At 43.8% G+C, this 27509-nt stretch overlaps 1 protein-coding gene across 4 annotated transcripts in view; it reads left to right on the top strand.

Annotated features, from left to right (window-relative positions):
- LOC115084002 (D-threo-3-hydroxyaspartate dehydratase-like) overlaps positions 1-27509 on the top strand; it is a 205280-nt gene that overhangs the window by 172862 nt on the left and 4909 nt on the right. For all 4 annotated transcript variants that reach the window (XM_029588236.1, XM_029588233.1, XM_029588235.1 and 1 more), the window contains exons 5-7: positions 6840-6961; positions 7983-8172; positions 23308-23413. In XM_029588236.1, the coding sequence (XP_029444096.1) occupies positions 6840-6961; positions 7983-8172; positions 23308-23413 (418 nt within the window). The remainder of the gene's footprint in view (positions 1-6839; positions 6962-7982; positions 8173-23307; positions 23414-27509) is intronic.

A 27509-nucleotide genomic window follows, 5' to 3' on the forward strand; every position in this document is an offset into this window, starting at 1 on the left:
GGGGGGGGTTGTATTAATTTTATTTTGGTTTCCATTTAGTATGCACTAAATAAAATATAGTAGGTGCTAAATCCATTTAGCGGTCGCTCTTTTTTTTCTTAGTGCGCATTGATTTGATTTAGTGCACACTAAGAACTAAATCTGAATAAAATGAATGCACATCTCTAAGGTACATAGCAATACAGTAAACGATTGCAAATAAAGTCCTGCTTGGCTGGTCCGGTCTGCCCAGCAAAGTGTTTCGGGTAGTAACTGCCTGCCACTCCGCCTAGATCGGCCGCATGCTTTGAATTGCTCCCCTGTAATCTGGCCTGAGTTCCCTCACTTCCTCCGGCTCCGTGTCTCCTCCTCCTGGCAGGGGAGAGAGGGGCCCAGCCAGCCAGGGGACATTTCTCCACTATTATCAGTTCACACAAGTCTCTCTTCTTTTAATTGGGTTTTGCAAGAGCGGTGTGCTGGAGTCCAGATTCCTCTCCAGAAGGCTCCTTAGAGATTACTTTTTCCACCTAACGTGTGGCAATTTAGTGCACATCTTTCCAGCCTGCGTGTGCAGTCTTGCATGCAACGTGCATCGTGCCTCCTTCAGAGGTTTTTTTTTTTTGTTTGTTTTTTTAAATCAAACATTTTCATCCTGTCTTGGTTGCTGAATTAGCTGGTTTAAAATTGATTTTTCTTTTCAAGGGTAAACCGAGCAGCTCCCCCGGCTTCTGCTGCCTACATCTGACTCGCCGGTTCTTTTGTTCTGCCTCTTTCTTTTTCAATATCTCATTGATTTCTTCATTGTGTTTCCTTTTCATCCCTGATTCTCCTTCCCTTTTCTTTGTTCTTTCTTCACTCGTCCGTCTCTCTCTCTTTCTGTATCAGATCCTGCAGGTCTCCTGCGTTTTGCTGGAGCTTGAGCTTTTCTGCATCTTGAGCGCTCCCTTCCCTGAGCCTTCTTTTGTTTTGTTCTCTGTCCTTGTCCATCTCCCTTTCTCAGTCGTCTTCTCTCCCTCATGTCAATCTCCTTTCCCTCTGGCTACCTCTACCCCTCTCTCTCATGTCAGGGGTGCTCAAACCTGTCCTCGGGTTCCTTCCCCCCCCCACCCCAGCCAGTTGGGTTTTCAGGATAGCTCTAATGAATATACATGAGAAATATTTGCATAGATTGGAGGCAGTTCAGGCAAATAATTCTCATGCATATTCATTAGAGATATCCTGAAAACTCAGCCGACTGGGAAGGGGGGCCCGCAAGGACCGGTTTGAGCACCCCCCTGCTCTACCTGACCCTCAGTACCCCCTCTTCCACGCCTTCATTCCCCCAGCCCCCCGTTCTCCCTTACGTAGTCTATAGGCTAGGGAAGAACGACATGAGATGGAAGAGGCAAAAACCTGTTTCACTGTGACGGTAGTTGTCTTTAATTCTCCTGTCCTGCTGGTGCACTTCCGCTTGACCGATCACACTGGGCTTACCGAGGCACAAATATTATGCCTCAGCAAGCCCAGTACGAGGGTCCTTTTGTATGGCTGATACTGCGATGAGGTGGGGAGGGCAATATTCGACCACTGAGCAGCTCGACTAGTTAGCCGGATAAACTTATGCGGCTAACTAGCAGGGTATATTCAGCGGCACGGTCACGTTCCTCGTGACCTTGGGCAAGACACTTCACTCTCCAATGCCTCAGGTACAAACTTAGGGCCTGATTCATCGAGGCGTTTTCCCCGTAGACACAGAGTGGGAGAAAAGCCTTAGTGAATCAGGCAGATAAGACTGGGAGCCCAGCTGCAGTAGCTGAATGTCATCCGCTCTTAAGTGTCTTAAAGGTGGAATACAAATCAAATCAATGAACCTTAAAGTTAGCCGGGTATGTTCATCCGGCTAACTCTAGGACAGGTCAGCAGCATGACCAGAGTTAGCCGGAGAAATTAAGCGGTTAAATCCTAATATCGGAGCTAGCCAGTTAACTTTTCCAGCTAACTCTGCTCCTCGCTAGAATGCCCCTGACGTCTCCGGCGAAACTCTGGCCAGATAAGTCTCTAAACATGCCGGTTTTGCCATTATAACGGATAACTTTGCGGTTATCTGTCTAAATGGCATCTGAATATCAACCTCAAGATGTATTAACTGTGAATCCAGAATATAATTAGGGTCACTTTTGCCTTTCCCTTAGGACTGTATTTTTTTTGGAGGTACTTCAGGAGAAGGGGGAGCCCCAGGATGAATGGGGGCCCCGTGTCACCTTTCTTTGTTTGCCAGACCTCAGTCAACCATGGATTTCGTAGGCACAAAGGGATGGGACTGGGAGGATAGGCAAGATGCAGGTGGGGTGCAGTTATGCACCTTATAGAAAACTTAGAGGTACATTTACTAAGCTGTGATAAGGTAGGACGTGCAGAAAAAAAAGCGTTTTAACATGATGAGCCCATATTGCAGCGATGCTATGAGATATTCACAATATTGCACGTTTTCCCCAAAAAATCCACCCCATTGAAATTTGCATGCATTTGTAAACTCTATGCATTTGCATGCATAGAGTTTACAAAAGCAGCTAATACATAGGTAATCCTATGCAAATAAAATAACGCGATTTGCCTAAAATAAAAGCAAGCCGTATTGCTATAATAAATTTTCAAGAGTTGTAGTTAACTGATCCCAGGGACACTGGGACGTTAACATGCATCCCAATGTCCCCAGGATGCTTCTTAAAGGGCCATGCAGTCCAAAACAAACCCCCACCCATGTGCAAAATCTCCTCCCCTTGGAAGACGACCTCCCCCCCCCCTCCACTGCCTGTAGAGGCAGCACAGCCTTAAAAGTGTGTAAAAATATGGATTTAAAAATTGTGCGGTGATGCTCTGCCCCCTTCTCAAACCCCTCCCCTTTGTTACACATAACCCACCCCCCCCAATCCAAATACCCATCACGTGAGAGAATCAAAGGTCAGTCTGCGCCAGACCTGCCTGAAGCTAGAGGGTGCTCCGGGCCACCACTGGACCACCAGGATGTCGTCTCTTAGATAAGGGGGAAGTCCACGGGAACAAGAGAAGGGTCCCTAGGCCTCCAGAGTGTCACTTCTAAGGGGGGGAGGGAGCCAGTAAACTACCAGGGTGGAGGGGCTCATACTGGGGGCATGGGAGTTTGGTTTGAATAGGGAGTATTGGGGTTGGGGGCTATATGTAACAAAGGGGGAGGGGTTTGGGAAGGAGCAGGGCATCACCGTGCAACTTTAAAATATATTTTTTATACTTTTTAAGAGTCTACTAAGATCCCAGGGGCGGGGGGAGCATTTTTGCTCATTGGGGAGAAAGGGGTTTTGGGCTGCCTGGCCCTTTAACATAATGGCGGTCCCAGGCGAAATGGGCCGCCGTGATATGCTTTTCCCCATTTCTTAGTAATATTTTTTATCGACTGATTTTATCTACGATAAAAAAGTTTGCAGTGAAACCGCCACGTTATTTTCCTGGGGAGGGATAAATATCCAGAGAACGCCCCTCCCCCCTCGGTATTTCGCTGCTCCCGCTATAAAACATCACAGCTTGATACACGACCCCCATTAGATTGTAATTGGGCAGCATTTTAAGATCTGATTCTGAAAGTGTATCAGAAAGGAGAGAGAGACAAATACCATCTGATGGGGGGGGATGTAAAGATTTAAGCAGTTTGCAGTGTGTCGCACTACCGCATTAAAAACAGTCAAGATATTGTACACTTTTGTAAACCGTTATGATGGCTCAACCGAATAACGGTATATAAAACTCATCAAATAAATAAATAAATTAGTATCAATATTTCATGTTTTATACAGTTGTGAGCACCCAGCTCAACTGGTCACACACCAAAAACAATGTGTAATAGAGGATTTGTGTCACAAGAGAAAGAGTACGTCTCTTTTAGACCCTCCGGTGAAGTGGGACACAAGAGCACAGTTCTCCAGCTGTCTTTCTCCAAATAGCATTCATGCATGTTGGGTCCCACCGAAAACAATCTCTTTACCAAAGAAGTTTATAACAGTGAAAATATTTATGGCGAACCATCCACTTGTACTATTTTCTCTGCTGCTCTGGCGATAGGACAGGATGAGATTTACTGACAAATGTCACACTTGGTACAGTGAATCCACGTGAACGCTTCTCGCTGAACTGCGGCCAGATAATCCCACAGGCCGGCAATGCTTTCTCCAAAGACCTCTACCACAGAAGACCTTGGATATTAGAAATACAGTAGCTTTTTGCCTGTTGCAGCTGCTTCCTGCTCCTTACTTATTATATCGTCTCTCCTTGAAAGTCGCTTTTTTTGCTGGCCTTCCAAGAAAATGAATTTCCTTGGCACTGGCAGGTTTAGGACTAGCGTTTCTCACTCCAGACTTGGGATTCCTTTCTCATTGGAATCCCAAGCTCATCTCTGTTCTCACTGCTTTCTGCAAGGAAATGTCTAACCTGCTTCCTTCCTCTAACCAGGACTTCTTCGGACTGAAACCTTTCCTCTAGGACAGCGGTGGGCATTTCTGGTCCTTGAGAATCACCATCCGGTCGGGTTTTCAGGACATCCTTTAATCAATATACAAGAGACATATCTGCATATAATTGAGGCAGTCTTCATGCAGATCTAACTCATGCATATTCATTAGGGATATCATGAAAACCCAACCAGTTGGTGGCCCTTGAGGACCTGAATTGCCTACCCTTGCTGTAGGGTCTCTGCATTGCCATCTACCGGCAGAAACCGCCAACTGCACTCACTATACTGGAACATTCTCTATACCAGGGAATGTAACTATTCCTTATTAGGGCAACGTACACTATAATATGGACAAGGAGTCCCCATGAAACAGTCAAAGCACAAAGTTCTCAGGTGGCAGATGTATCAAATGCATTCAATAGCTTTTTCTATGTGGCGAGGAACCAAAAGCAAAAGTGAGTAGCACGAGAGACAAGGATGCAGGAAGAGAGAATGAGCAAAGAAAAGAATAAAGCTGACGGAGAAACTGGATGAAAATTTGCTGTCCATCTAACTGCTTCTGGCGAGCTGCGCTTCTCTCTTGCACTTCGAACTTAGGAATCAGGTCCAAATATTCTTAAAAACATTCCAATTTATTGTTGAATTTGTAAATTACTCTTCCATGAGGTTGGCACCATACCTATCACCCAAACCCGGTGTTGTGCAACTTCATAGTAGAAATCGTTTATGCATTTAATGAAATAGCATGCCTTGTCTATTGTGCCTGTCTAGATGTGTTATTCCCGAGAAGTCTTGAAGGATACCGATGTACAGCATGCCAGAAGTGTTTCTCTGCAGTGTCTGGTTAATAGATATCCATGTGCTCTTATAGAGCACACATTTATTGCATTCCCAGGGAAGAGTTCTGTCATTCTTCCACTGAGGACTGTTCAGAAAAAAACCCTGTAAGGTCTGGATCGTTATTTTAAAGTGCTTGAGCTTTTTGCTCTGGCTTACAAGTATCTCTTCCCACTAGTGGTCTGGAAGCATTTCCGTAAGATCTGCTTCCCATTCCCTCTTGATTTTATCTCGTGTCCCTCTGGGAAGTGCCTTGGCTATTAGCAACCTATTCGCAGAGGAAATTGTGTGTCTCAGCCTAGCAGTGATTTTTAAGTAAACTGGCGTGGGCAGGCAATCAGTTTCCTAAGCTAATTTTCATGCTGGCATCCTGAGAACTGGGGTTAATCTCAGCGTTCCCAGGCCTGTGCTCTGAGGCTCAAGAGAGAGGCCCGTTGCAGGAAAAATACAGAGATCTGCAAATAATGTAGCACTTAAGGTTCAGCAGGTGGATGAACCTTTAGTTACATCCCTAAGACCACTGCATGCCCAACATCCAGGATTCTTTAGGAAGAAGATTTTGGGGAACAGAACTGTAGAGAGAGAACAGTGTCAGCGTGCATTAGAGAAGGGGACTCAGTCTCTAGTAAAGAGAAAGTGGGACAGTGGTAACTATTTTGACCACTGTAGAAATATTTACTAAATAAATGGAACTGGAACAAATAAAAGAATATTTAGGTAGTTGGATCACCGGAAAAAAAACCCAAAAACGAAATACTTGGGAGAGCAATGGATGATTTTGAGGCTGCTAAGAATGTCTTAGGAGGAACTTAGATGTAACGCCAAAGAAAAGGTTACTGAGGTTGGCCTAGTAGCTCAATGGCAAAAATAGAGGCCCTGGCTACTGCACTTTGGACCAGTTGGGGCTGGGGATGCATTCACAGCCCTTGGGGGGAGGGAGAGAGTCTTGCCCATTGCTCAACATCAACACTTAGAGCTCCGACTTAAGGCCCATGTTAGCCAGGTTCCAGAGGTAGCGCCGTGGCTGAGACCACTGGCTGAGGGCTGCCACTGCAGTGGCTGGACTGAGCTGGCAGGGAGATCTTAAAAATAGGGCAAAACCTCCCAGGTAGTTATGAATGAAAGTTTACAGTGTTGTAGCCCAACTGAAGCCAGTTCCAGCTGAGCTGGAAGCCCACAGATGGAGGCCAAAAATAAAAGGCTACCAAGTGCACAAGGGCTTCTCACTGGTAGCTTGGGTAAGACATTCTAAAATAAAATGCACGTGTTGGAAATGTGATGCTCTAGAAGAAGTCAGAAGGTCATCTTTGCTGGATGTCGAGCAAAAGTAACAGAGGCAAGGAGAGGGCAGTCTGGGGTGATGACATTAAAAAAAATGCTCCAGATCTGAAACATGAGCTGAACGCCATAGCTCCTCTAACCTTCATATCAAAGATGGCTCTTGATGTCGATGGTGATGATGATGGATCTGCCTCCTAGAGATGGAGAGTTTCAGGTGTTTCCTTTGAACACAAGTGGATCGACATGATCCTAAGGCTCTTTTCCGCCATTTGTTTCTTTATAGGCTTCGGCAGGCAGGAGTGCAGTGCCCAAGATCCAGCACTGGCTCCACGCCCTCTTGCAGTCATCCTGTGCCTGACATGGGTAAACTCAGCGAAGTGCACCCAGGAAACTACATCTTCTACGGTAAGGGAGAATCATGGGAGATTGGGCATGGTGCCAGTGCTCAATGAAAACATTCCCAGGCTGCAGCAGGGCCTGTCCTGTTGAAACCAGGCAGTGGCAAGCTTATTTTTAAATTTGAATACATAGGCATTATTTATAGAAAGCGATCGCAGTGTACCTGCTGCACAAGACATGCCTAAAGTTCCCTTTTAAAATTATCCCACGGAAAGTACTGACGTAAGCTGCACCTGCTATTTGGTGCTTACATATTTTTCTTGAAAGTTTGCACATATACTTCTCAAGATCGAAAAGTATGTATGTAAGTGCTAACCCCAGCCAGACTCTGCTCCTGGAAGTCCTCTGCACACAGACCCCGGGCACATTTTGTAACTTGCCATTTACACTCACAAACCACCGTTTTATGTGCATAAGTGGCTTTTAAAATTGCCCCCTAAGTTTGAGCAGGTGCAGTTATGGAATTACCCCATTATCTCAGGACAGTGCCCCCAAACCTCATGCAAGGCTTTTTCGAGAGCAGATTACTTCCTACTGAGCTACCACTCCTCGGTCTTTCTTCCCAGACTCCCAGCCAACTGCCAGCCAGACCCAGCCCTGGTTAGCTCTCAAAGTCTTACAGGATCAGAGGTCCATATCTGTAAGCTAAATGACTTGCTGAAGGTCACATGGTGAATTGAGAAGGTCATACTGCACAATACTGCCAGCCCAAAACTGGGTGAAGAGGGAAGTGGACTTCTGGGTATAGTATAATGATCAGTGTAGTGTTCCCAGGGGCAAATGAAGTACTCAAGCCTCATGCATTATGATTTTATGTGTAACCCTTTAGGCATGAGAGTCAACATGCAGTGCTATGCATTGGGAAGGGGAGCAGAAGACAGGATCTCGCAATGATTTTGCTGGTGCTGTCTCCTTTGATCTATTATTTGAGGTGCAGGATCTGAATATAAACTTTGAAGTGCCGAAAAGTTAAATAAAAATAAGTAAATTATATCTCATTTTACCTTTCCTTTCCTTTCTCTATTAGACGCACAGCAGATGATGATTGGTTCTTGCAAGCTGGAGGACGTAGCTGTCCGAGTGCTGACAAGGGTCATAGGTCACTACCCTCATCGCAACCAGCTGCTGGTGGACTGTGGCTGGACTGGACTCAGTCTACACAGCCTTGGGCAGTTGCCATCAGGATACGCCATCATCGAAGACCATCCAGAATTGAAGTAAGTAGAAACGGACACGGCACCAAAGGTTGGAGGGGGGGAGCGGAATTAAAGTGCACACTCGTTCTGTCACCTCAGTGTCTGAATGGAATTTCATGGTGTCCTTTACAGAGATACAAACCTGCTGTATTCTTTTTATAACAATCTGATTCTGTGGTCTAATAATTAGAGCACAGAGCTATGGAAACCTCGAGCCTCAGATTCCTGTGGTTCTCATACCTAAATGAGTATCTCATAACAAAACACAGTCAGATACTACTATTAGCAGCTTATACAGCTTTTATGCTATCTTGTTGTCTTGTCTAGCTGAAGCCGGGGTAAGTGGCAAGGTCCAAGCCTGGTTCAAGTCCTTCCTCTCAGACAGGCAACAAGCAGTACATTTTGCTGATCTCAAGTCCATACCATGGATTTGAGGACTGTGGGTGTCCCCCAAGGCTCCATACAATCCTCATTGCTATTCAACATATACACAACCGATCCAGACTTTTAACATAAAAGCCTATATCTATGCTCATGCTGCCAATTGACCAAGATCTGAAAACAGCTATAAAGAAGCTTAGCGCATGAGTTGGAGCCATGCCAGAGTGGTCAAAACAATGACAAGCCAAATCTAGGCAAGTCCAAGACCTGAAAATCCCATTCAGAATATATGAACTTTAGTTAAAAACACAGGTCAAAAGTCTTGGAGTTTTACTGGATCCAGAACTTGCCCTGCTTCCACAAATCCAAGCAACAGTAAATGGCTGCTCTTGTGTCCGTGGACACTTAGGTTGAGGTGAGATTGGCTCTACCTGCAGGAAGGAGCCCTACAGGTTCTCACCATCAACAGGTGGACCCAGGTGAAGCAAAGACTAGTCAGGAGCTTCACCTATACCAGCCCACGTTTCCTCAGGTTGAGCCTTTGAGTGCCAGGGCTGACAGGACTTAGGCGAGGGTCTCTGCTGATGATTGGAGTCATGGTCCAAGATCAGGCAAGGGTCAAAAGCAGGCAGCAATCAGACATATCAGGAATACATGCATGGGTCACAACCAGGTGTCCATCGGAGGCAGAAGAAGAGGGGTGGATAGACCTGAGGCAGGCTAGGCAGACAAAGACTGGAATAGACTGAGATGAAGGTTAAAAACAACCCATGGATTGCCAAACACAACAGTACCCTCCCCCTTCCCCTCCACAATTAAGCCCCTCTCCCCCGAGGCTTTCTAGGGTACCGCTGATTAAAGTCTTTTAGGAGGTTGGGATGCCATTAATTTTCCTCTGGACCGTAATTCTTCCAGGAGATCAAATATTCTATTTTCTTGCCCCTCAGGACTTCTTGGACTTCGTATATTGTGTTTCCTTCTGAAACAACAGCTTTGGTACTAACTGGAATAGACTATTGTAATTCTGTATACATCGGTGTCCCTCAGAACATCAAGAGACCACTTCAGCTTATCTAAAACTCTGCAGCTCGATTGCTCACTAACACTAAACCTCAGGACCGCATTACTCCAGTATAGTACTCAATAAACTGGTTGCCAGTCTAATGGCGAATAACATATAAAATACTCTCCATTATTCACAACTAAATACACAGTATTTATTGGTTACTTTCAACCCTACACATTCATGTACCCTCCCAAAACTTAAGGTCATCAAGGCAAAGCTTACTTGAAATACAGAACATAAGAACATAAGAAAATGCCATACTGGGTCAGACCAAGGGTCCATCAAGCCCAGCATCCTGTTTCCAACAGTGGCCAATCCAGGCCATAAGAATCTGGCAAGTACCCAAAAACTAAGTCTATTCCATGTAACCATTGCTAATGGCAGTGGCTATTCTCTAAGTGAACTTAATAGCAGAGTTCGTGCCCGTCTCATACTAGATTGGCAGTTACATGAGACCAAGCCTTCTCGATTGTAGGTCCCACTGTTTGGAATTCGATCCCTCCATCCATTAGACTAATACCCAATGCCAAAGATTTTAAGAAAGCCTTGAAAAGCTACTTATTCAGTCAGGCATATCCAGATGCCAGTAATATGTAACATTCTCCAAGGACAGTAGGTTATGATTTTTTGCCCAGTCCAGATGTCTGCAATGTGTAACATCCTTCAAGGCCTGTAAGTTTACGCTTTTAGCCCAGTCCAGCACAACTGATTTTATAACACACAATTTTCAGTGTTTAGTTTTGATGTCGCTTGTTATTTGTTTTTCCTTTATGAATGTTTTTTCTTTTACTGTGAATGTTTTTTTTTACTGTAACCCGCCCCGAACATTGGAGGATGTGGGTAACAAGTTCTTTTAAATAAATAAATAAAAACATCTCCTGGGATTCAGGTGGCACTCTTGAGTGCCAAGAAAGCACTAAGGACTTGAATAGTGAGACATGAAACATGTGTTGAATTTTTAGAGTGGGCAGCAATTTCAACTGCTAAGTGACAGGGTCTAGTTGCCTTAACACTGGGAAAGGACCAATGAAGCATGTTGCCAAACGCAGCAAAGGAAGCCGCAAGTGTAGGTGTCAGTTATTTAGCCAGACTTTCTCACTCGTCTTGAATTGGGGGCTGGCCTCCTTCAGGCATCTACAATTTTTCTGGCTTGTGCTGCCGCCTTTTCAATCAATTGATTAGTTTGTTGCCACAGGTCATGCAGTTCTTGTGCCTAGAGTTGAGCCACAGGTGAAGGAACTGTCATGGGTAGTGGCAACAGAAGTAGAAGCTGCTTCCCATAGATTAGTTCAAAAGGGAAAGAGCCAGTGGTGCGTTAATGTGATTGTTGTGGGAAAATTCGGCACAAGGCAGGAGAGTGGCCCAGTCATCCTAGCACTCACTGACGTAGGAGTGGAGGAATGTTTTATGTGTTCAGTTAGTACGCACCATTTGCCTGTTGGCCTGTGGATGATAGAGCGTTGTATAGCAAGCATGATTCCAAACTTCTTGCAGAGGGAGCACCAGTACCTGGCAGTGAACTGAACTCCTCTATTAAATAAGATGTGCTTCAGCAGGCCATAAAAGCAGAAGACATCGAGTATGAAAAGGCATGCCAATTCTGGAGCAGAAGGAAGGCTGGATAATGGGACAAAGTGTGCCATCTTGGAGAAATGATCAATCTCCACCGCGTTAGAGATAGGGAGGTCCATGATAAAGCCTGTGGACAATTAGGTCCTGAGTTCCCTGGGGCCTGGCAATGGCTGTAAAAGCCCCCAGGGTCGGCCATGCAAAGTCTTTTGCTGTGCGTAGGTGGGACACGAATCGATATAGGCCTTGAGGTCCTGCTTCACTTGGGGCCATCAGTAGTGCCATTGAAGCTGTTCAAGAGTTCGTGCCCGTCCAATATGTCCTGCTTCATGGGAGTCATGGGCCCATTTTAATACTTTTTTGCCCAATCTGGAAGGGACTACTGTCTTCCCTAGAGCAACGGGTTCCAATGTGGCCAGAAGTATCTTAATGGGGTCGATGATATGTCTTGAGGTTCCAGAACATCCTTGGTCTGAAAAGAATGAGAAAGGGCATCTGTTCATTGATTCTTGAGTACAGAGTAGTATCAGAACAAGGATCAGTGGGCCTATCTAGAGTTAAACTGCTGAGCTTGATGTAGCTATTCAAGGTTCTTGTGGTGTGTGTATATGGTAATGCAATGTTGAGCCCACTCAAGAAGATGACACCATTCTTTTAAGGCCAACTTGATTGCCAGACACTCACAATCTCCAACACTGTAGGTACGCTCAGCCAGAGATAATTTCTTGGGAAAAAAGAACACTGATGAAGTATCCCTTCAGAGCTGTGTTGGCTGAGGACAGCCCTTACCCCAAGGGTAGAGGCATCTACCTCCAGAATGAAGGGCTATATGAGATCCGGGTGGCATAGGCAAGATCCATGGGCAAAGGCATCCTTTAACTTCTGAAAAGCCTCAGTGGCCTCTAGTGGCCAATCCTTGGGGTTGGTGCCCTTGTGGGTAAGAGCGGTAAGCAGGGCTGCCAGGAAGGAGTAAATAGGGATAAACTGGTAGTAATAATTAGCAAATCCTAGGAACTTTGCAAGACCACTCCAGGACAGCTGTTACCTTGGCTGGGTCCATCTGAAATCCATCTTGTTAGACTATGTACCCAAGGAAGGGGAGTTCCTCTTGCTCAAACAGACATTTCTCCAGTTTAGTGTAGAGATTATTTTCCCGAAGGCGCTGAAGAATGGTTTGAACATCTCTATAATGGGAGCTCAAAGTCTGGGAAAAGATCAGTATGTCATCCAGGTATACGACCACATAAGTGTACAGCAGGTCACAAAAAATCTCATTAACCATTTTCTGAAAGACCACAGGGGCGCTGCAGAGCCCAAAAGGCATTACCAAATACTTGTAGTGCCCATTGTGGATCTTCCATTCATCTCCATCCTTGATGCACACAAGTTTGTACATGCCCCAGAGGTCCAGTTTCATGAATATCTTGTTGCCCTGTAGGCAATCTAAGAGCTCAGTTATTAAAGGTAGGGGGTCTCAGTCCTTCTTAGTAATATCGTTCAGGTTGAAGTAGCGTATACATGGTCTGAGAGATCTGTCTTTCTTCGCAACAAAAAAGAAACCAGCTCCTGCCAGAGAAGAGGAGGGTTGGATGAATCCATGGGCTGGGTTCTCTTGGAGTAGGCCAAAATGTCCTGTGTCTCGGGTGGAGATAGAGGGTAACCTGGCTCTGTGGAGGCATAGCTTTGAAAATGAGTTGGATGCTGCAGTCATACATGCAATGAGGAGGCAGGATCTTGGCACTCTTCTTAGAAAAGACATCCTTATAATCTGCATATTGAGGTGAGAAGCCTGGAAGGGTGGAAGCCATGGTCACTGGATACCAAGCAGGAATTTGTACATCCTTGCCCCCAAACAGGCAAGCTCCAACATGGACCAATCAAAGTGAAGTTGATGTTGGAGCCATGGCAGACCAAATATGGTGAGATTAATGACTCTGGGGATCACATGAAAGCTGATCCTCTCTGAGTGCAAGAGGCTAATGCGTAAGGTTAGCGGCATGGTGGTTCAGGTAACCTGTCCCAGGAGTGGAATCCCATAGACTGAAGATATGACCAGCAGAGGAGTCGTCTGGACACTGGGTATTTGTAGCTTGGTGACCAGGTCCTGTAAAATGAAATTTCTTCCAGAGCCGGAGTCCACAAAGGATTGGGTGGAGAAACACATCGGGCCCAGTTCCAGTGTGACCGGCAGGAGAAGTTGGTGAGCCAGAACTCATAATTTGCATTCCTGACCTCTTGGGACAGTGAGCCAGGAGATGGCCTCAAGCCACACAATAGAGACAGAGTCTGCAATGGACCCTCTCTTCTGGGACTAGACAGCAGTGGCCCAATTGCATCGGTTCCTCCAAGGGAGATGAAGAGGCTGTAGGGCTGACAGTAGCAGGCAAGAGCTGGCATTATTTATTTATTTATTTATTTAACATTTTTCTATACCGACCTTCATGGTTAAATACCATATCAGGACGGTTTACATCGAACAGGGATAAAAATAATTAGGTAAAGGAAGAGACAAAGTTACATTAAACGAGGACCGTGAACTTGGAAGCTTAGGTAGCTGGAAGAAAAGAGATAAAGTTAAGTTAAAGAAAAGAGAAATAACAAATTCCGGACTAGAGATAGTTCAGAATAGAATTAGTCCACATGTTCGAGTTGGTATCCATGCTGTCCAGGAATCAGATGAGGGGAGGTATAATTGTTCGTATAATTGTTCGTGAGTAGATAAAGTCTAATGTGTATCCCAGGGTTCTGGGAAGGCTAGGCGGAACAACCACGTTTTGAGTTTTTTTTTAAAAGCATTGGAAGCGAGGTGCCAAGGAGAACACGTCTGTGTGCCGGACGGGTCTCTCTGACCCTTTCCTGCAAACATCACTCTATCTTTCCTGCTAGGGCCAAGAGGACCTCCAGTGAGGTGAAGAGTTCCAGGCTGGCAAGCTCATCCTTAATCTCCCCAGAGAGACCTTCCAAGAAGAAGGCAACCAAGCTGTCCTCCCACCAATTTAGTGCAGAGACCAGAGTTCTGAATTCCATAGCATACTCGCCCAGACTCCATCGCAGCTGCTTATCCTGGCTCCTCAAAGACAGAGCAAAATTGTTCCATGAACTGCTGGAGATCGAACATTGAGAAAACAAGGTTTTAGAAACAAACAAGTAATCCAGTTGAGATTTGGATGGGTGTGCTTCAGTAATGTGAGTATAATCCCTAGTACTCGGGTTGAGCGTTCTCCATGTGTCAATAATTTGCAGTGTTTCACAGAAAAAATTAAGCTCCTTCACCATATCATGTGACCCCCTGTTGAGCACCTTTTTATTGCTGAAATGAAATGTTTATTTGCTGCTATGTTAATTTCTGCTACCTAAATTGTTATGCTCCATCTATTTTTGTAAAGATGCAAACGGCCTTCACATATCTGCTCTTACTCTAATGTAATGTAAACTGCTTTGGGTGAACTTCATATTCAAAAAGGCAGGATCTAAATCCAAATAAACGGTTCTCATACCTAAATGAGTATCTCATAACTAAAAGTTTTCAGATACTACAATTAGCAGTTTATACAGTTGATTTATTGTAATTTTTCTACTATTGCATTTTGAATATGTTCCATCTGAGGCTTTTTTATTAATCTGGCTTTTTAGAAAGGTCAGGAAATTTTAACTAACTAACTACTGCTACTTGCGCACTAGTAGAAATCATTTAACTTACTCTTTCTTAGCCTTAACCTCATTATGTATTTTCCTTAATCATTCTTTTCCCACACCGTCAGGCCGATGCAATAAGACACGCACAAAAAAACACAGGCGCTCAATATGAGCACCAATTTCCTAATGCAAAAGAAATCAAAGCAGCTTATAAAACCGGGCGCTCTAGGGAGAAATGTGCGTTTCTGGTGCTCAAAAAAAGTATATTGCATCGGGCGCAGGGACATCTAAATTGTGCGTTCCTAGCAGAAAGTGCATCACTTACATGAAGTTAAAGAAATCTGCAGTTGGGCTGTTTAACAAATGGAAAGGAATCACCCACGATCTTTAAGGTGTCCTTTAGCTAATTATCATACTCTGCTCCATTATGCCCTATATACTTTTTTTAAATTACCAAATAACTAAACCCTATACTAATTTATCTAAGCATCTCTATCCTATAAGGGGCACATTTTTTGCAATGCAGAGGTCCAAATTTTTTGTTTCTCATTAGCCCTTGACTGCAAGTAAACTTTACTTCATCTTAAGGGCTGAAGTTAATTTTCTGGCGTAAAAAAAAATGCACGTTGGGTGCCCAGCCTTTGGGTGTGTGTTCCTGCATTGGGCGGTAATAGGGTAATGTCTTCATGCCCATAGAATTGACATGCGTCGGGCACTATCGAGTCCGCATTTCTCAGGGCACGCGTTTTGGACTCGCTAATCTTCTTACTGCATCGTACACTATTCTTGTGCACTCAAAACGCATGCTCAACTGCGAGCAAACCCATGCGCTAGATTGGGCACGCCTTATAACATCGCCCCGTCATTGTGGTGTAGCGCACCTATAGGTGTTGCCTCATCTCCACCCCAGTGCGGGCTGCATACTGGGGCTCTCTGCTTTTTTGGAAAGGACCATGCTGTCAGTTCTTGCATGATGTAGAGTACATTTAGGGAAAGAATTATTTCTCATTCATCATGAAGCGCATAACGCTCAAGGATGGGAGGAGTCAAGTGCTGGTTTTAGGCGCGCTCTCTTCTGGCAGGAGCAGAAAAAATACACTCGACATTTAACAGATAGCCATTATGGTGGCAATCTTTAAAGGGATTTCTGCAGGAAAACTGGAGTTTCCCAACAGAAGAAAGCCCTGTACAAACTGCCTGCCCCTCCCCCCCCCCATGCAGAGAAAAGGGGCAGCACTGGGGGAGGAGTTAGGATGAGCCAAGCAGACTATGCCTGTGGCCACCATGCGTCGGTAGTGAGTTCCCCTATAAAAATCAGCTTGCAGGCCTGCAGTTACAAAGTTTGGAGGGGAGGGCTTGAAAATCACCCTCTGTCTTTAATCTGGCACTTTCCTTCTGCTCCTTTGGGCCCTCTTGTTGGTCTACAGCACCATGAATTTCATTCACAGCTAGCCAGGGTTTTCTACCAAATCTGCCCAGCCCTCCCAACAAGTCTTCAGCAAAGGGCCACAAACGTAGCTCCCCGCAGAACGCCGCCAACGTGAACCCTAAGCCTGACTGAGACTCTTTTTCTGCATCCCCCTTCGTAGGGACTGTGAATGCCACCTCTGCATCATCCCTAGGCCAGGGTAGCCCAGGAAGAAGCCTGACCCTGGAATCAAACCCAAAAGACTTGCGAGGGGAGACTTGATGACCTAAAAAATGTATATCTTGGAGGAGCGTTGAGATGGGGGGATATGACATAGGCTGTTGAATACCTGACAGATATTAATGATGCACACGATTTGATTTTTTCCAATGGAACTAGGGATCCACAATATGAAATTCTAGGACGGAAGTCTCAGGAACAATGTCAAGAAACATTTTTTCACAGAAAGGGTGGTGCATGAATGGAATGCCTTCCTGGAAGAGGGGATGAAGAAAAGAATGGTAACGGAATTCAAAAAGGGTGTGGGATAAACACAGAGGATCCCTATTGACTAGAGGATGGAAATGAAAAAAACAGGATAAACCTGTGATAACTTTTGCTTTAGTATTTCTGCATGCGGGTAACCAGCGTGGAGTAGCAGTTACACCCTTGAGCACCCTGCTGGGCAGACTGGATGGACCATTTAGGTCTTTATCTGCCATCAAGTACTATGTTACTATCTCATCCATATGGCTGTGCATGACACTTGCCACTGGCCAGTCAGCCATTCGCTGTTCTATGGAAGCTGTATGTGGCTAGTATTTTTTTAAAGCTGTTATACATTTGTTTCAGGCTGTTCTGCTTTGAATGTCAGAGTGGCTTTAGGATGTCTTTACCGCTAGGGTTGTCACCTTCCCCACTTCTACCTGAAAAGTCTGATCCACTTCTGGTTTTGCACCATTGCACGCATGGAAAAATGGGGCAAAAATCCAGGACTGGATCAATCTCTTGGGATTCACTGGAAGGGGTGTAAGCAGTGACAGCAGCCACACGTGGTATGTGACATCACTGCATTTCAGTTCCTCTTCGTGCCTGTTTCCTACACGGAGGGTAAATGCACACTGGAAAAGACTAAACTGGCCAATCAGGCTGGCTGAGCTGTCCTCCTCAACTTATTGCCTTCTCTGTGTGGAAGAGATGGTAATTTTGAACCCAGCCCTACATTTTGAAAGATTCCCGACAGCTTTTGTAGAAGTTGAAAAAAAAATTGTAGTTGTCGCTGAAAGAATATGATTTAGGAAAGATTCTTCTGCAAGCTCACTATCTACAAAAGACATCAGCGACGTCTTTCAAGGCTGAAAAGAAATGAACAAACCTGAATATTGCACTGTTGACAGATTTGAATTTATTACTGGCCTTTCCCAAATCCAAGCTCAAGGCGGGTTTCAGTAGGCATTTCCCTGCCCCAGGAGGGCGTACAATCTAAAATGGTATCTGGAACACTGAAGAATTAAGTGACTTGCCCAAGGTGAAAGGAATGTTAGTAGTAGGGGAAGCACGATTTGAATTCTGCTTCCCCTGATTTGTATTCCCCTGTTCTAACCACTAGGCTGTTGCTCCTGATGGTGGGATACTCTTCCCTTTAAGGATGATCTTTTATCTCTGCACTGGTCACAGCCAGCACCCTCACAGCCATGACAGGTCCCAAACTGTTGCAGTATTCCAGTGTGGCAAATATAAACACGGAATCGATAGCTCTTATGGTGCCAGGATCCCCTCTGCAAGGCCATGTGAGCACACTGTGGGGCCGATGCAAAAAAAAAGCACGGAAAGCGGGCGCTGAAAGGTCAGCGCCCGCTTTCTTAACGTGTGCATGACGCCCGCAAGGGGGGCCAAGGGGACCAGGAGAATGAGAATGCTAGGGGTGTGCATTCGTTTGCAAAGTATTGGCAATCCATAACGTATATGCTGTATTCGTGTGGGTCATGAAATGTATGGCGAACCCCCACGAATACAACATATCACTAAAGAATAAACCCCCACCCTCCTGACCCCCCCCCCAAGACTTGCCAAAAGTACCTGGTGGTCCAGCGGGGGCCCTGGAGCGATCTCCTGCACTCGGGCTGTCGGCTGCAGATATTCAAAATGGCGCCTATAGCCTTTGCCCTTACTATGTCACAGGGGCTACCGGTGCCATTGGTCGGCCCTTGTCACATAGTAGGAGCACAAGATGGCGCCGGCCGTCCATTGCTCCTACCATGTGACAGGGGCCGACCAATGGCACAGTCTGCTGGAAAATTCAGGATTAATCTCATGAATCTTTTCATGGAAGAAGTCTATGACACAAGAAGTTTATGACAATTAAATAATTAAAGATCAATCTTTTTTCTTATTAGATAATTCTTTATCTTCTAAGACTAATAGTAATAATTATGCAAAAAATCTTTTGGGATAAAATTAACATTCTGAGGAAAAATTTTACTGTTTGTACTTCATTGAGAGCACCTAAGCATTCATATGGTTTAACTACATGGGATTCTTTTGAATCTATAACAGTACTTGAAATTGGCGAAATAATAGCTAAAATTAATACTGCCTTCCATCCTCTTGATCCTATTCCAGTTCATTCATTGAAAGAAGTGCAGCAGATTATTATTCCCACAATTACTAATTTAGTCATTCTTTTTTTATCGTAAGGACTTGTCCCAGCTAGTTTAAAACAAGCTGTGTTAAAGCTTATACTTAAATCTAAAACTAGGAGGAATGATGATTGGAGTAATTATGCACCAATTTGAAATCGTTCCTTTTTGTCTAAAGTTCTTGAAAAAGTTGCACTGTCTCAACTAGTCCATCGTTTAAAAGATCAGGATATTCTTTTTCCTAACCAATTTGGGTTTCGCAAGCATCATTCAACTGAAACTCTTCTTCTTTCCGACTCAGTTTTACAAGGATTTGATTCCGGAGAATCTTATTTTCTCGTCTTAATCGACTTGACTCCGGCCTTTGATGCAGTCGATCATTATTTATTACTTCATCGATTGATTGAGATTGGCGATAGTGTTCTTAAGTGGTTTTCTTCTTTGGGGTAGATCATTTCAGGTCAAACTTGGTAATCATTTTTCTGATGTGTCCCATATTGAAATGGGTGTGCAGCAGGGCTCGTCCCTCTCAGCCACCCTTTTCAATATTTATATGCTTCCTTTATGTTAATTGTTAGCAGGTTTGGGAATTCCATTTTATCTCTGTGCTGATGATGTACAATTTTACATCCCCTTCACTGAGTCACTTGAACATACTGCTTCTTTGATTTCTATTTACATGAAGCCTGTTCAAGTGTTGTCACAACTCAAACTGACATTAAATGCTAGTAGGACTGAAATTATTTGGCTGAACAGAAATCTTTCTATGTATAAACCGTCTGTCCTTGCTCTAGGTACTGTTAACATCATCCTATCGGATCAAGTACATAAGTATTCAACTAGATGAGAGTTTCTCTATGAAGAAGCATATCAATAAGTTAATCAATTTGGGTCTTGCAAAATTGCATTTGTTACAATGATTAAACCTTTATTAACTTTTGAAGTCTTTCGATCAGTAATGCAGACCCTCATTTTCTCGAATCTGGAGTTTTATGTATAATTAGGTAAGATCTATTACTCGACTGTTTTGGAGTTCTTTCTCTTGTTTCTTCTGTTTTAATTTGTTTAATTTGTTTAATTGTGCTAAACTGCTTTAATTGTTCCTTAAATTTTTTAAATTTAAATTTTTATATTTTTAATTGTATTAATTCGTCTTTAATTGTTTTCAACTGTTTTACTGTTCCATGTAAAGCCCTTGGGCGCCCACTATTGCCGCAGGCTCTTTTCTTTGTTACATGTAAACCGGATTGATTTGTACATTGTATAAGAACTTCGGTATATAAAAACTAAAAATAAATAAATAAATAAATAAATAAATTGTTTGGCCTTCCTGCTAGTACGCTGAGACTTCTGCAGAATGTTTTGGTTAGACTTTTATTAGGGTGCCAAAAATGTGATTATATTATGCCTAATTTGATTTCATTGCACTGGTTACCAGTGCAATGTATTTATTTATTTAAACATTTTATATACCGTCGTTCCATGTATAGATCAAAAGGGTTTACCAAGTAGCATTCATAGTTATAACTCATCAAACAAACAATGATTGGTTATAAAGGTGGTATTCACAGACAGGCATTAATATTTGTCAAGTTAACTTTTCAGGAACATCTTTATAATTGATCTAGTACTTATGGCAAAGTGTACTGAAAATTAGAAAGAGGTGATATTATTTACATCTTAGTGGGTTGTTTTGAGATTCTTACATTCTCTTATTTGATTTTTCTTCATGATTTGGGTATTCTCTTTTGTCTTTCTTGTCTCTGTGGCTCTATATTTTCAGATGTTTTTAAGTTAAATTATAAGCATTTTTGAATAGCCATGTTTTTAGCTCAGATTTACATTTCTTTCTATTTGGTAAAATATGTAACGACTCAGGCATAGCATTCCATAGCTTTAGATTCGGTATAAAAGTCTCACCCTAATTTTTAACATTATTTATTCTAATGAGGCTGGATGGATAGGTGCAGCATTGCATTTGTATACTCCACAATGAACATTGAGATCCCAAAATAAAGGTTTTTTGGTTAACTGAAGTAAGAGACTGTCCATTTTTCATAGCAGGCCCTAAGCTGTGGAATTTAATGCCATAAATGTTATGTACTTTAACTGATGGTAAGAGATTTAAATGTTAATTGAAAACTAGTTATTTAAAATGCTTACAAACTTATTTAAGAGAGATACAGAGATTGTGACTTTGTAATAGAGCTGAGAATATAATCGTTAGTGATGAGAGAAATTAAAGTTACATATATTTTAGACATGAAAGTTACTTGTAATGAGATGACTATTTTATTTGATGTGTATTTTATTTTTATTATTTGGTCTATGAGTGTTTTTTTTTTTTTCATTATATTGATACTATGTATGTCACCTGTAAACTGTTGTGATCTTTATGTCGAATGACAGGAAATAAAATGTTTAAATAATATAAAAATAAGTTTGGAAGATGGGCAGTTTCCTCTTCTAATTTTCAGAAAAGGAAGAAAGTGTGGCAGGGGTCAAGGGAAGAGGAGGTGAGAGAAGTATGTGTGTGTGTGTGTGAGGGAAACAGTCTGCTGGAGAATTCAGGATTAATCTCATGAATCTTTTCATGGAAGAAGTCTGTCAGAGTCTGGGCAAAGACTGAAGGGGGGATGAGAGGCAGAGGCAATTTAAGGAGGGGGGTTTAGTGTGGCAAAGCGACAACAAAGGTTGGAGGCAAAGGTGTTTGTCAGATGGACATAATAATCTTGCTTGACAAGTGTAATAGCAAAATGGAAGGGGGTGAGCATGAATTTGAAATGTATGAAGTCAATATGAGCATGGGACTTCATCCAGAGACACTCTAAAGAGTGGATGCAGGAACATAGGAAACAAACTCTGGAGGTGAGCCAAGGCTGGGGTACCTTACAGAGGGGGAGGGGTGGGGCAAGAGTAACCAAAGCAGAGTTTAGTATTATAACAAGAAAGTGTCTTATCAACAGGCCCTGACAAGTTTGTAGCAGACAGGAGAGATGAAATAATACCACAAGCACCAATATTCTTGACATTCCTGAGGGTAACTGGACGAAACCACAAGTGAGGGTGGTTAAGTGTGAGAGTTAACAGATGATGGTCAGAGAGGGGAAGAGCAGAGGTGGAGAAACCTGAAAAAAGGCAGTTTGAAGAAAGGACTAGGTCAAGACAGTGGCCTTGATGATAAGCGAGAGCCATACAGCACAATTGGAGATTTGAGGTAAAAGAATCACAGGGGTCATTAACATTAAAGTCCCCAAGAATAAGGGAAGGGGAAGACAGGAATCAAAATCAGCAAGGAAGAAGGAGGAGGATGATTAGGAAGATGATAGATGATAGTCAAAATGGACTAAAAAAATGGAGAGGACCTCAAATGAAGGAGTGGGCTTGAGCTGGGAGAAGGGTTGAAACCTGCAGGAGGAAGAGAGTAGCATTTTGACAGCCCTGCCTCAGCCTACCGAGTATGGTATATGGGAGAACCCATAATCTCCGTGACAGCAGCATAGGAAGCAAAATCCTTTGGGGAAAGCCAAGCCTCAAGTCAAAGAAATACGATGGCGGAACGAGAGATAAAAGAGGTCACAAATGTAGGCAGGCTTACTGGAAACAGAGCAGGTGTTCACAGGGAACAGGAGAAAGGGAGGGAAGAGACAAGAAAGAGAGCGGGTAAGGGATAAGATTGGAGGGGTGACAGGAGGACATACACAGATGCAGCTGGAAGGCCAGAATTCTGCTGAAAGGAGGAGGAGATGAAGAGTGCAGTGACAGTGACAAGCAAAAGATGATCTCAGAAGCGAGGTGAAGGCTGGATGAGAATTACAATATTTTGAAGCTTGAGAGCAATCTATGAGGTAGAAGAGAGAATTGCTGGGGAGGTGGAAAATATAGACAGTGGAATTTGATGCTTATGGTTTTCAGGGGGAATAAGATTGGGGAGAGTAAGCATTGGAAAGAGTAAGAAGAGTGGAACCACTAGAAATAAACAGAAGGAAAAAATGCTGCTGACCTGAGGTAGTTATATGGTATATATTATGAGGCTTGAGAGGTCGCATTTTGACAGTCAGTAAACCAATTTGACAAAAGTAGATATAGTCACACTACTGCCTGTGGGTTTATTATAGAAAAATCCAGGGCGCATTACTGAAGAAAGATTGTCTTATTAGAACAGGAATTCAATGACATAACGATCCATCTCTGATCAATCAATGAGATCCCCCAGGAGGGTGGATGAAAAGAGATGATTCTCCAGTAACATCACAAGGACTCGCACCTAACTCGTGGCTTTTACCATTCATGAGCTATGAAAACACCTCCCCTTCAGAACACTGAGAACAAAGCTGTTGTCTAATAGAAAAACACGATGTATTTTGTAAATATATATTTAATGTACTGTTATTTTCAAATGTTAGACCGAGAGCTCATCCAGATTTGATTGCTGTTGCCTTTGTCTCATCTTGCAGGTTGGTGGGCATGACTCAGGAACATGGGCGGATTGAACCTATCTCAGGTCAACTGGATTTCAGTAGGTTCCCTCTCGGAAGCCTCCTGTCCCTGGTTCCTTATCATGTAAGTGTGACTCCAGAGTTATGAGCATATACATATACAGCAGGTTATGAGTATGGCCATTTCATTGCATGGCCACCTTAAGGCTCTGATAATGACATCAACCAAAATGTATATTGATTAACTAGCTGATTTCTACCTCTGTAGAGAACTCTAGTTCTCCAGAGAAAAGAACCTTAGGCTATATAAAGGGATGATGAGCCGAGCTGATTTGCCCTCAAGCATGTAAGTACAATGTTATTATCTGTACTTCTATTTTGGAAATACGCTCTTCATTCAGTGTGTTAACAGAAAATCACCCAAGAAAATAGATTGAGATATTAGCTTTGTGGGGTGATTTAATCTTTGTTTGTCTCCCCCTCTACAGAGGCCAGCATACTAAGAACCATTCCTTTGGCATTGTTAGCAATCATTAATCTTGTTTGTTTAAGCCTTCATTGGCCACATGTCTACCCAAATACTTATGGTGTTTTTCTCTCTACTAATTGTCTAAAGAGCTATAATGAGACTGGGAAGGTTTGCTAAGGATGCCTTTCCAGTTTGATAGTTTGAAACTTCATGGAGAGATTTGGGCGTCAGAGGCCACTAAAGTTATCCCAGGGAGCGAATAACAGGGGATATGCTGGATACTTGCAACCTGCCCGGTCTGGCCACTGTCAGATACAGGATGCTGGGCTTGATGGACCTTGGTCAAACCCAGCACGTCATTCCTTACTTTCTTATGTAACAATGAAATGGACCATGAGGTTCAACAGAAAGTCTCCAGAAGGTCCCTGCTTCCAATCTCCAAGGCACTTGTATCTAGCCAATCAAAGGAACTGAATTAGTTTGATCCCTACTGGCTAAGCTAGATTGAACTAGTAACCTACAAATAAAAGGATCAATATCCCTATTCCTGTTCATACCCCAGATCAGTCAAGATAAGTAGGTTTTGCATCCCTACCAGCAGATGAATAAAAACTTTTCAGGCACTGCTACTTAACCAAGAGTGCCACCTGCGATCCCTCATTCGGGCAAAGTCAGAAATGGAATGTCACTGTTCCATTCGATGGGTTACAGAGCGTCTAAGGTCCCTGGGCTGGGTGATAAACCTAGCGAAGAGCCACCTGGATTTGTCTCAATCACTAGAATATCTGGGAGCACGATTTGACACTCAGGCAAGGTGTTTCTTACCCCAAAGAGGGTAGTCAAGTTGCAGTCACAAGTGATTCGGCTGCTGGATCTGTCAGTTCCCAAAGTCTGGGATTATTTACAAGTGCTGGGTTCCATGGCCTTTACTCTGGAATTGGTGCCATGGGTCTTTGCTCACATGCAACCTCTTCAGAAGGCGCTCCTGTCGGAGGATTTCAGCTACTATTGCCACTCCAAGAGGAATCCAGATCCAGTCTCTCGTGGTGGCTATCACATCCCAATTTGGGGAAAGGAGAGGATCTAGAGGTTGCGGACTGGGTGGTTGTGACCACAGATGCCAGTCTCGGTGGTTGGGAAGCGGTATGTCAGGGACTGACAGCCCAAGGGCAGTGATTACCGGTGGAGGAATCCTGGTCAATCAATCGTCTGGAAACGAGAGCATTTTGCAGGGCATTACTGGTCTTACTTCCTCAGATTCAGGGGTGTGCGTGTTATCGGACAGTGTGATAACAGTGGCCTATATCGATTGGGCGGGTGAAACGCAGAGTCGATTAGTGGCTCAGGAACTCTTTGCCTGGCAGGGGCGTCATCTAGCAATACTAGCAGCTTCGCACCTGGCAGGTGTGGACATCAGGCAGGCAGACTATCTCAGCAGGTAACAGCTGGACCCGGGAGAATGGGAGCTGTCAGCTGAGGTCTTTACCTCATTTGGCACAGGTAGGGCGAGCCCCAGTTTGATCTCATGGCAACGTGGAAGAATGCGATCAGGTTTTTCAGTCACCGGAGGGAATTTCCCTGAAGGTATCAATGCTGTGGATCAGCTGTGGTCAGTGAGACTTCTGCCGTATGTATTTCCCCCGTGACCGCTCGTAGGATGAGTGTTATGGTGCATCAAACAACATCCAGGAAGAGTGATCCTGGTGGTGCCAGAATGGCTGCGCCAACCGTGGTTTGCAGATCTAGTCTAGCTGGCGGTAGTCGGGCCTGTCCAGTTAAGTCACTTGAGGGGATTGCTATGCCAAGGGCTCATCTTTTTGGAGCGGGCAGATCACGTCTGTCTAGCGGCCTGGCTTTTGACAGGCGACACTTCTGCTTGAAGGGGTATTCAGTGCCGGTGATTACTACTCTCCTTCAGACTAGGTCTTCTACTTCTTTGGCGTATGTCTGAGTCTGGAGCGTGTTTGAGTCCTGGTGTGGAGTTCATGACACTGATCCTTTGCAGGTGAACATTGCCCAGGTCTTGGCCTTTTTGCAAGATAGCTTGTCAAAGGATTTAGCCTATAATTCTCTCTGAGTCCAGGTAGCAGCCTTGGGCTGTTTCCGAGGGAGGCTTCAAGGATGGCTGTTAGCATCTCATCCGGACATAGTATGTTTTCTTAAAGGAGCAAAGCATTTGTGTCCTCCGTTTCATAGAATTTTTACGTCTTGGAATCTTAATCTGGTTCTTCGAGTATTGTGTGGGCCTCCTTTTGAACCATTAAGAAGAGCATCTTTGAAGGACCTTACCCTGAAAACTGTATTCCTGGTGGCGATTTGTTTGGTTAGGCAAATTTCAGAGCTACAAGCCTTATCATGCAGGGATCCTTTTTTGCAGATTTCGGACAACGGAGTCTCATTGCTTGCAGTGCCTTCCTTTTTGCCCAAAGTCATGTCGACCAGTGGAATTGATGGGCTTTCCATGCCTGACGTCTGATTCATCCTATGCAAGAGAGCTTCACCTTTTGGACATGCATCAGGTCCTATTACGGTATCTCAAGGTGACAAATGACTTTCAGAGGTCAGACCTTCTCTTTGTTTTATTCAGTCGACCAAAGAAGGGTTGCAAAGTGGTGAAAAGCACGATTGCAAGATGGTTGAAGGAGGCAATTATTTTGGCCTATATCTGTAAGGGTCTGTCGGTGTAGGCAGCTTCCTGGGTGGTGTGTCAGTATCCCACTGCCTGATCTAGGGTATGAACAGGAAAGGAAAATTGGTTCTTACCTGCTAATTTTCATTCCAGGAATACCACAGATCAGTCCAAACTCCCATCCCCTTATTATTACAAAAGACTTTTCCCGCTTCTGGATGCTGCTGGTAATGCAGAATTTGAATGAGTGATGCATAAATAGAGCAAGATTGTACATAGTTTTAAGCTATTTTGAGATTGGAAGTTTTTTCATTGCCCTAACATGAGGGTTCAGTTTTGTTGGGGGTTCCAACTTATTTCTCAGCTCGGTCTAGAGGGAGAAATCCCTGGTGTTTGGGGAAGTAATCATCTTGGCTTGGGTACAGGTCAATACTGAGGGACTGCAGGTGGCACTCTCGGTTAAGTAGCAGTGCCTGAAAAGTTTTTATTCTCTGCCTCCATCTGCTGGTAGGGCTGCAAAACCCACTTGTCTGGACTGATCTGTGGTATTCCAGGAATGAAAATTAGCAGGTAAGAACCAAATTTCCTTTACTCCAGAGGTTAACCTTGTCATATATAACTGAGTCTGTCTGCAGAGGTGGGGGTTCAGCTTATAGGATCTCAACTCTTTAGCTTCTTGTGCTGATCCCTCTTTAATGTCCATGTTAAAATCAGCAAATAATTTGTGCTATTTGCTGGTTTAATATAGGTTAGCAATCACAAACTTCTACCCTTTCACCACTGTATTCCAGCGTACCTTACTTGTGAACCCACAAACACAAAACAATCGTATCACTGGTCAATAATTCATATGAATAAATCTTGCCAAGTATATGTAGGCCCCTCACTCTGAGGGTCTGTCAAATCATACAGACTCCTACATAGGTATGGGGCCACCTTGCTTTAATTATACCATCGTTTTTAAAATTTTTTGAAAATTTTTTTTAACTTTTTTTAAAATGTCAAACAGACTATTCAATGGTCAGCATTCAATGGTCAGCATTCAGTCATCGCTTTTCATAGCACAAAGGTTTCAAAAGATACGAGAGGAACCATCAATACTCATCTGCTCCCATGTTTTGG

Source organism: Rhinatrema bivittatum, chromosome 2 (assembly GCF_901001135.1).
Source record: "Rhinatrema bivittatum chromosome 2, aRhiBiv1.1, whole genome shotgun sequence".
In the NCBI taxonomy this organism is placed as follows: Eukaryota; Metazoa; Chordata; class Amphibia; order Gymnophiona; family Rhinatrematidae; genus Rhinatrema; species Rhinatrema bivittatum.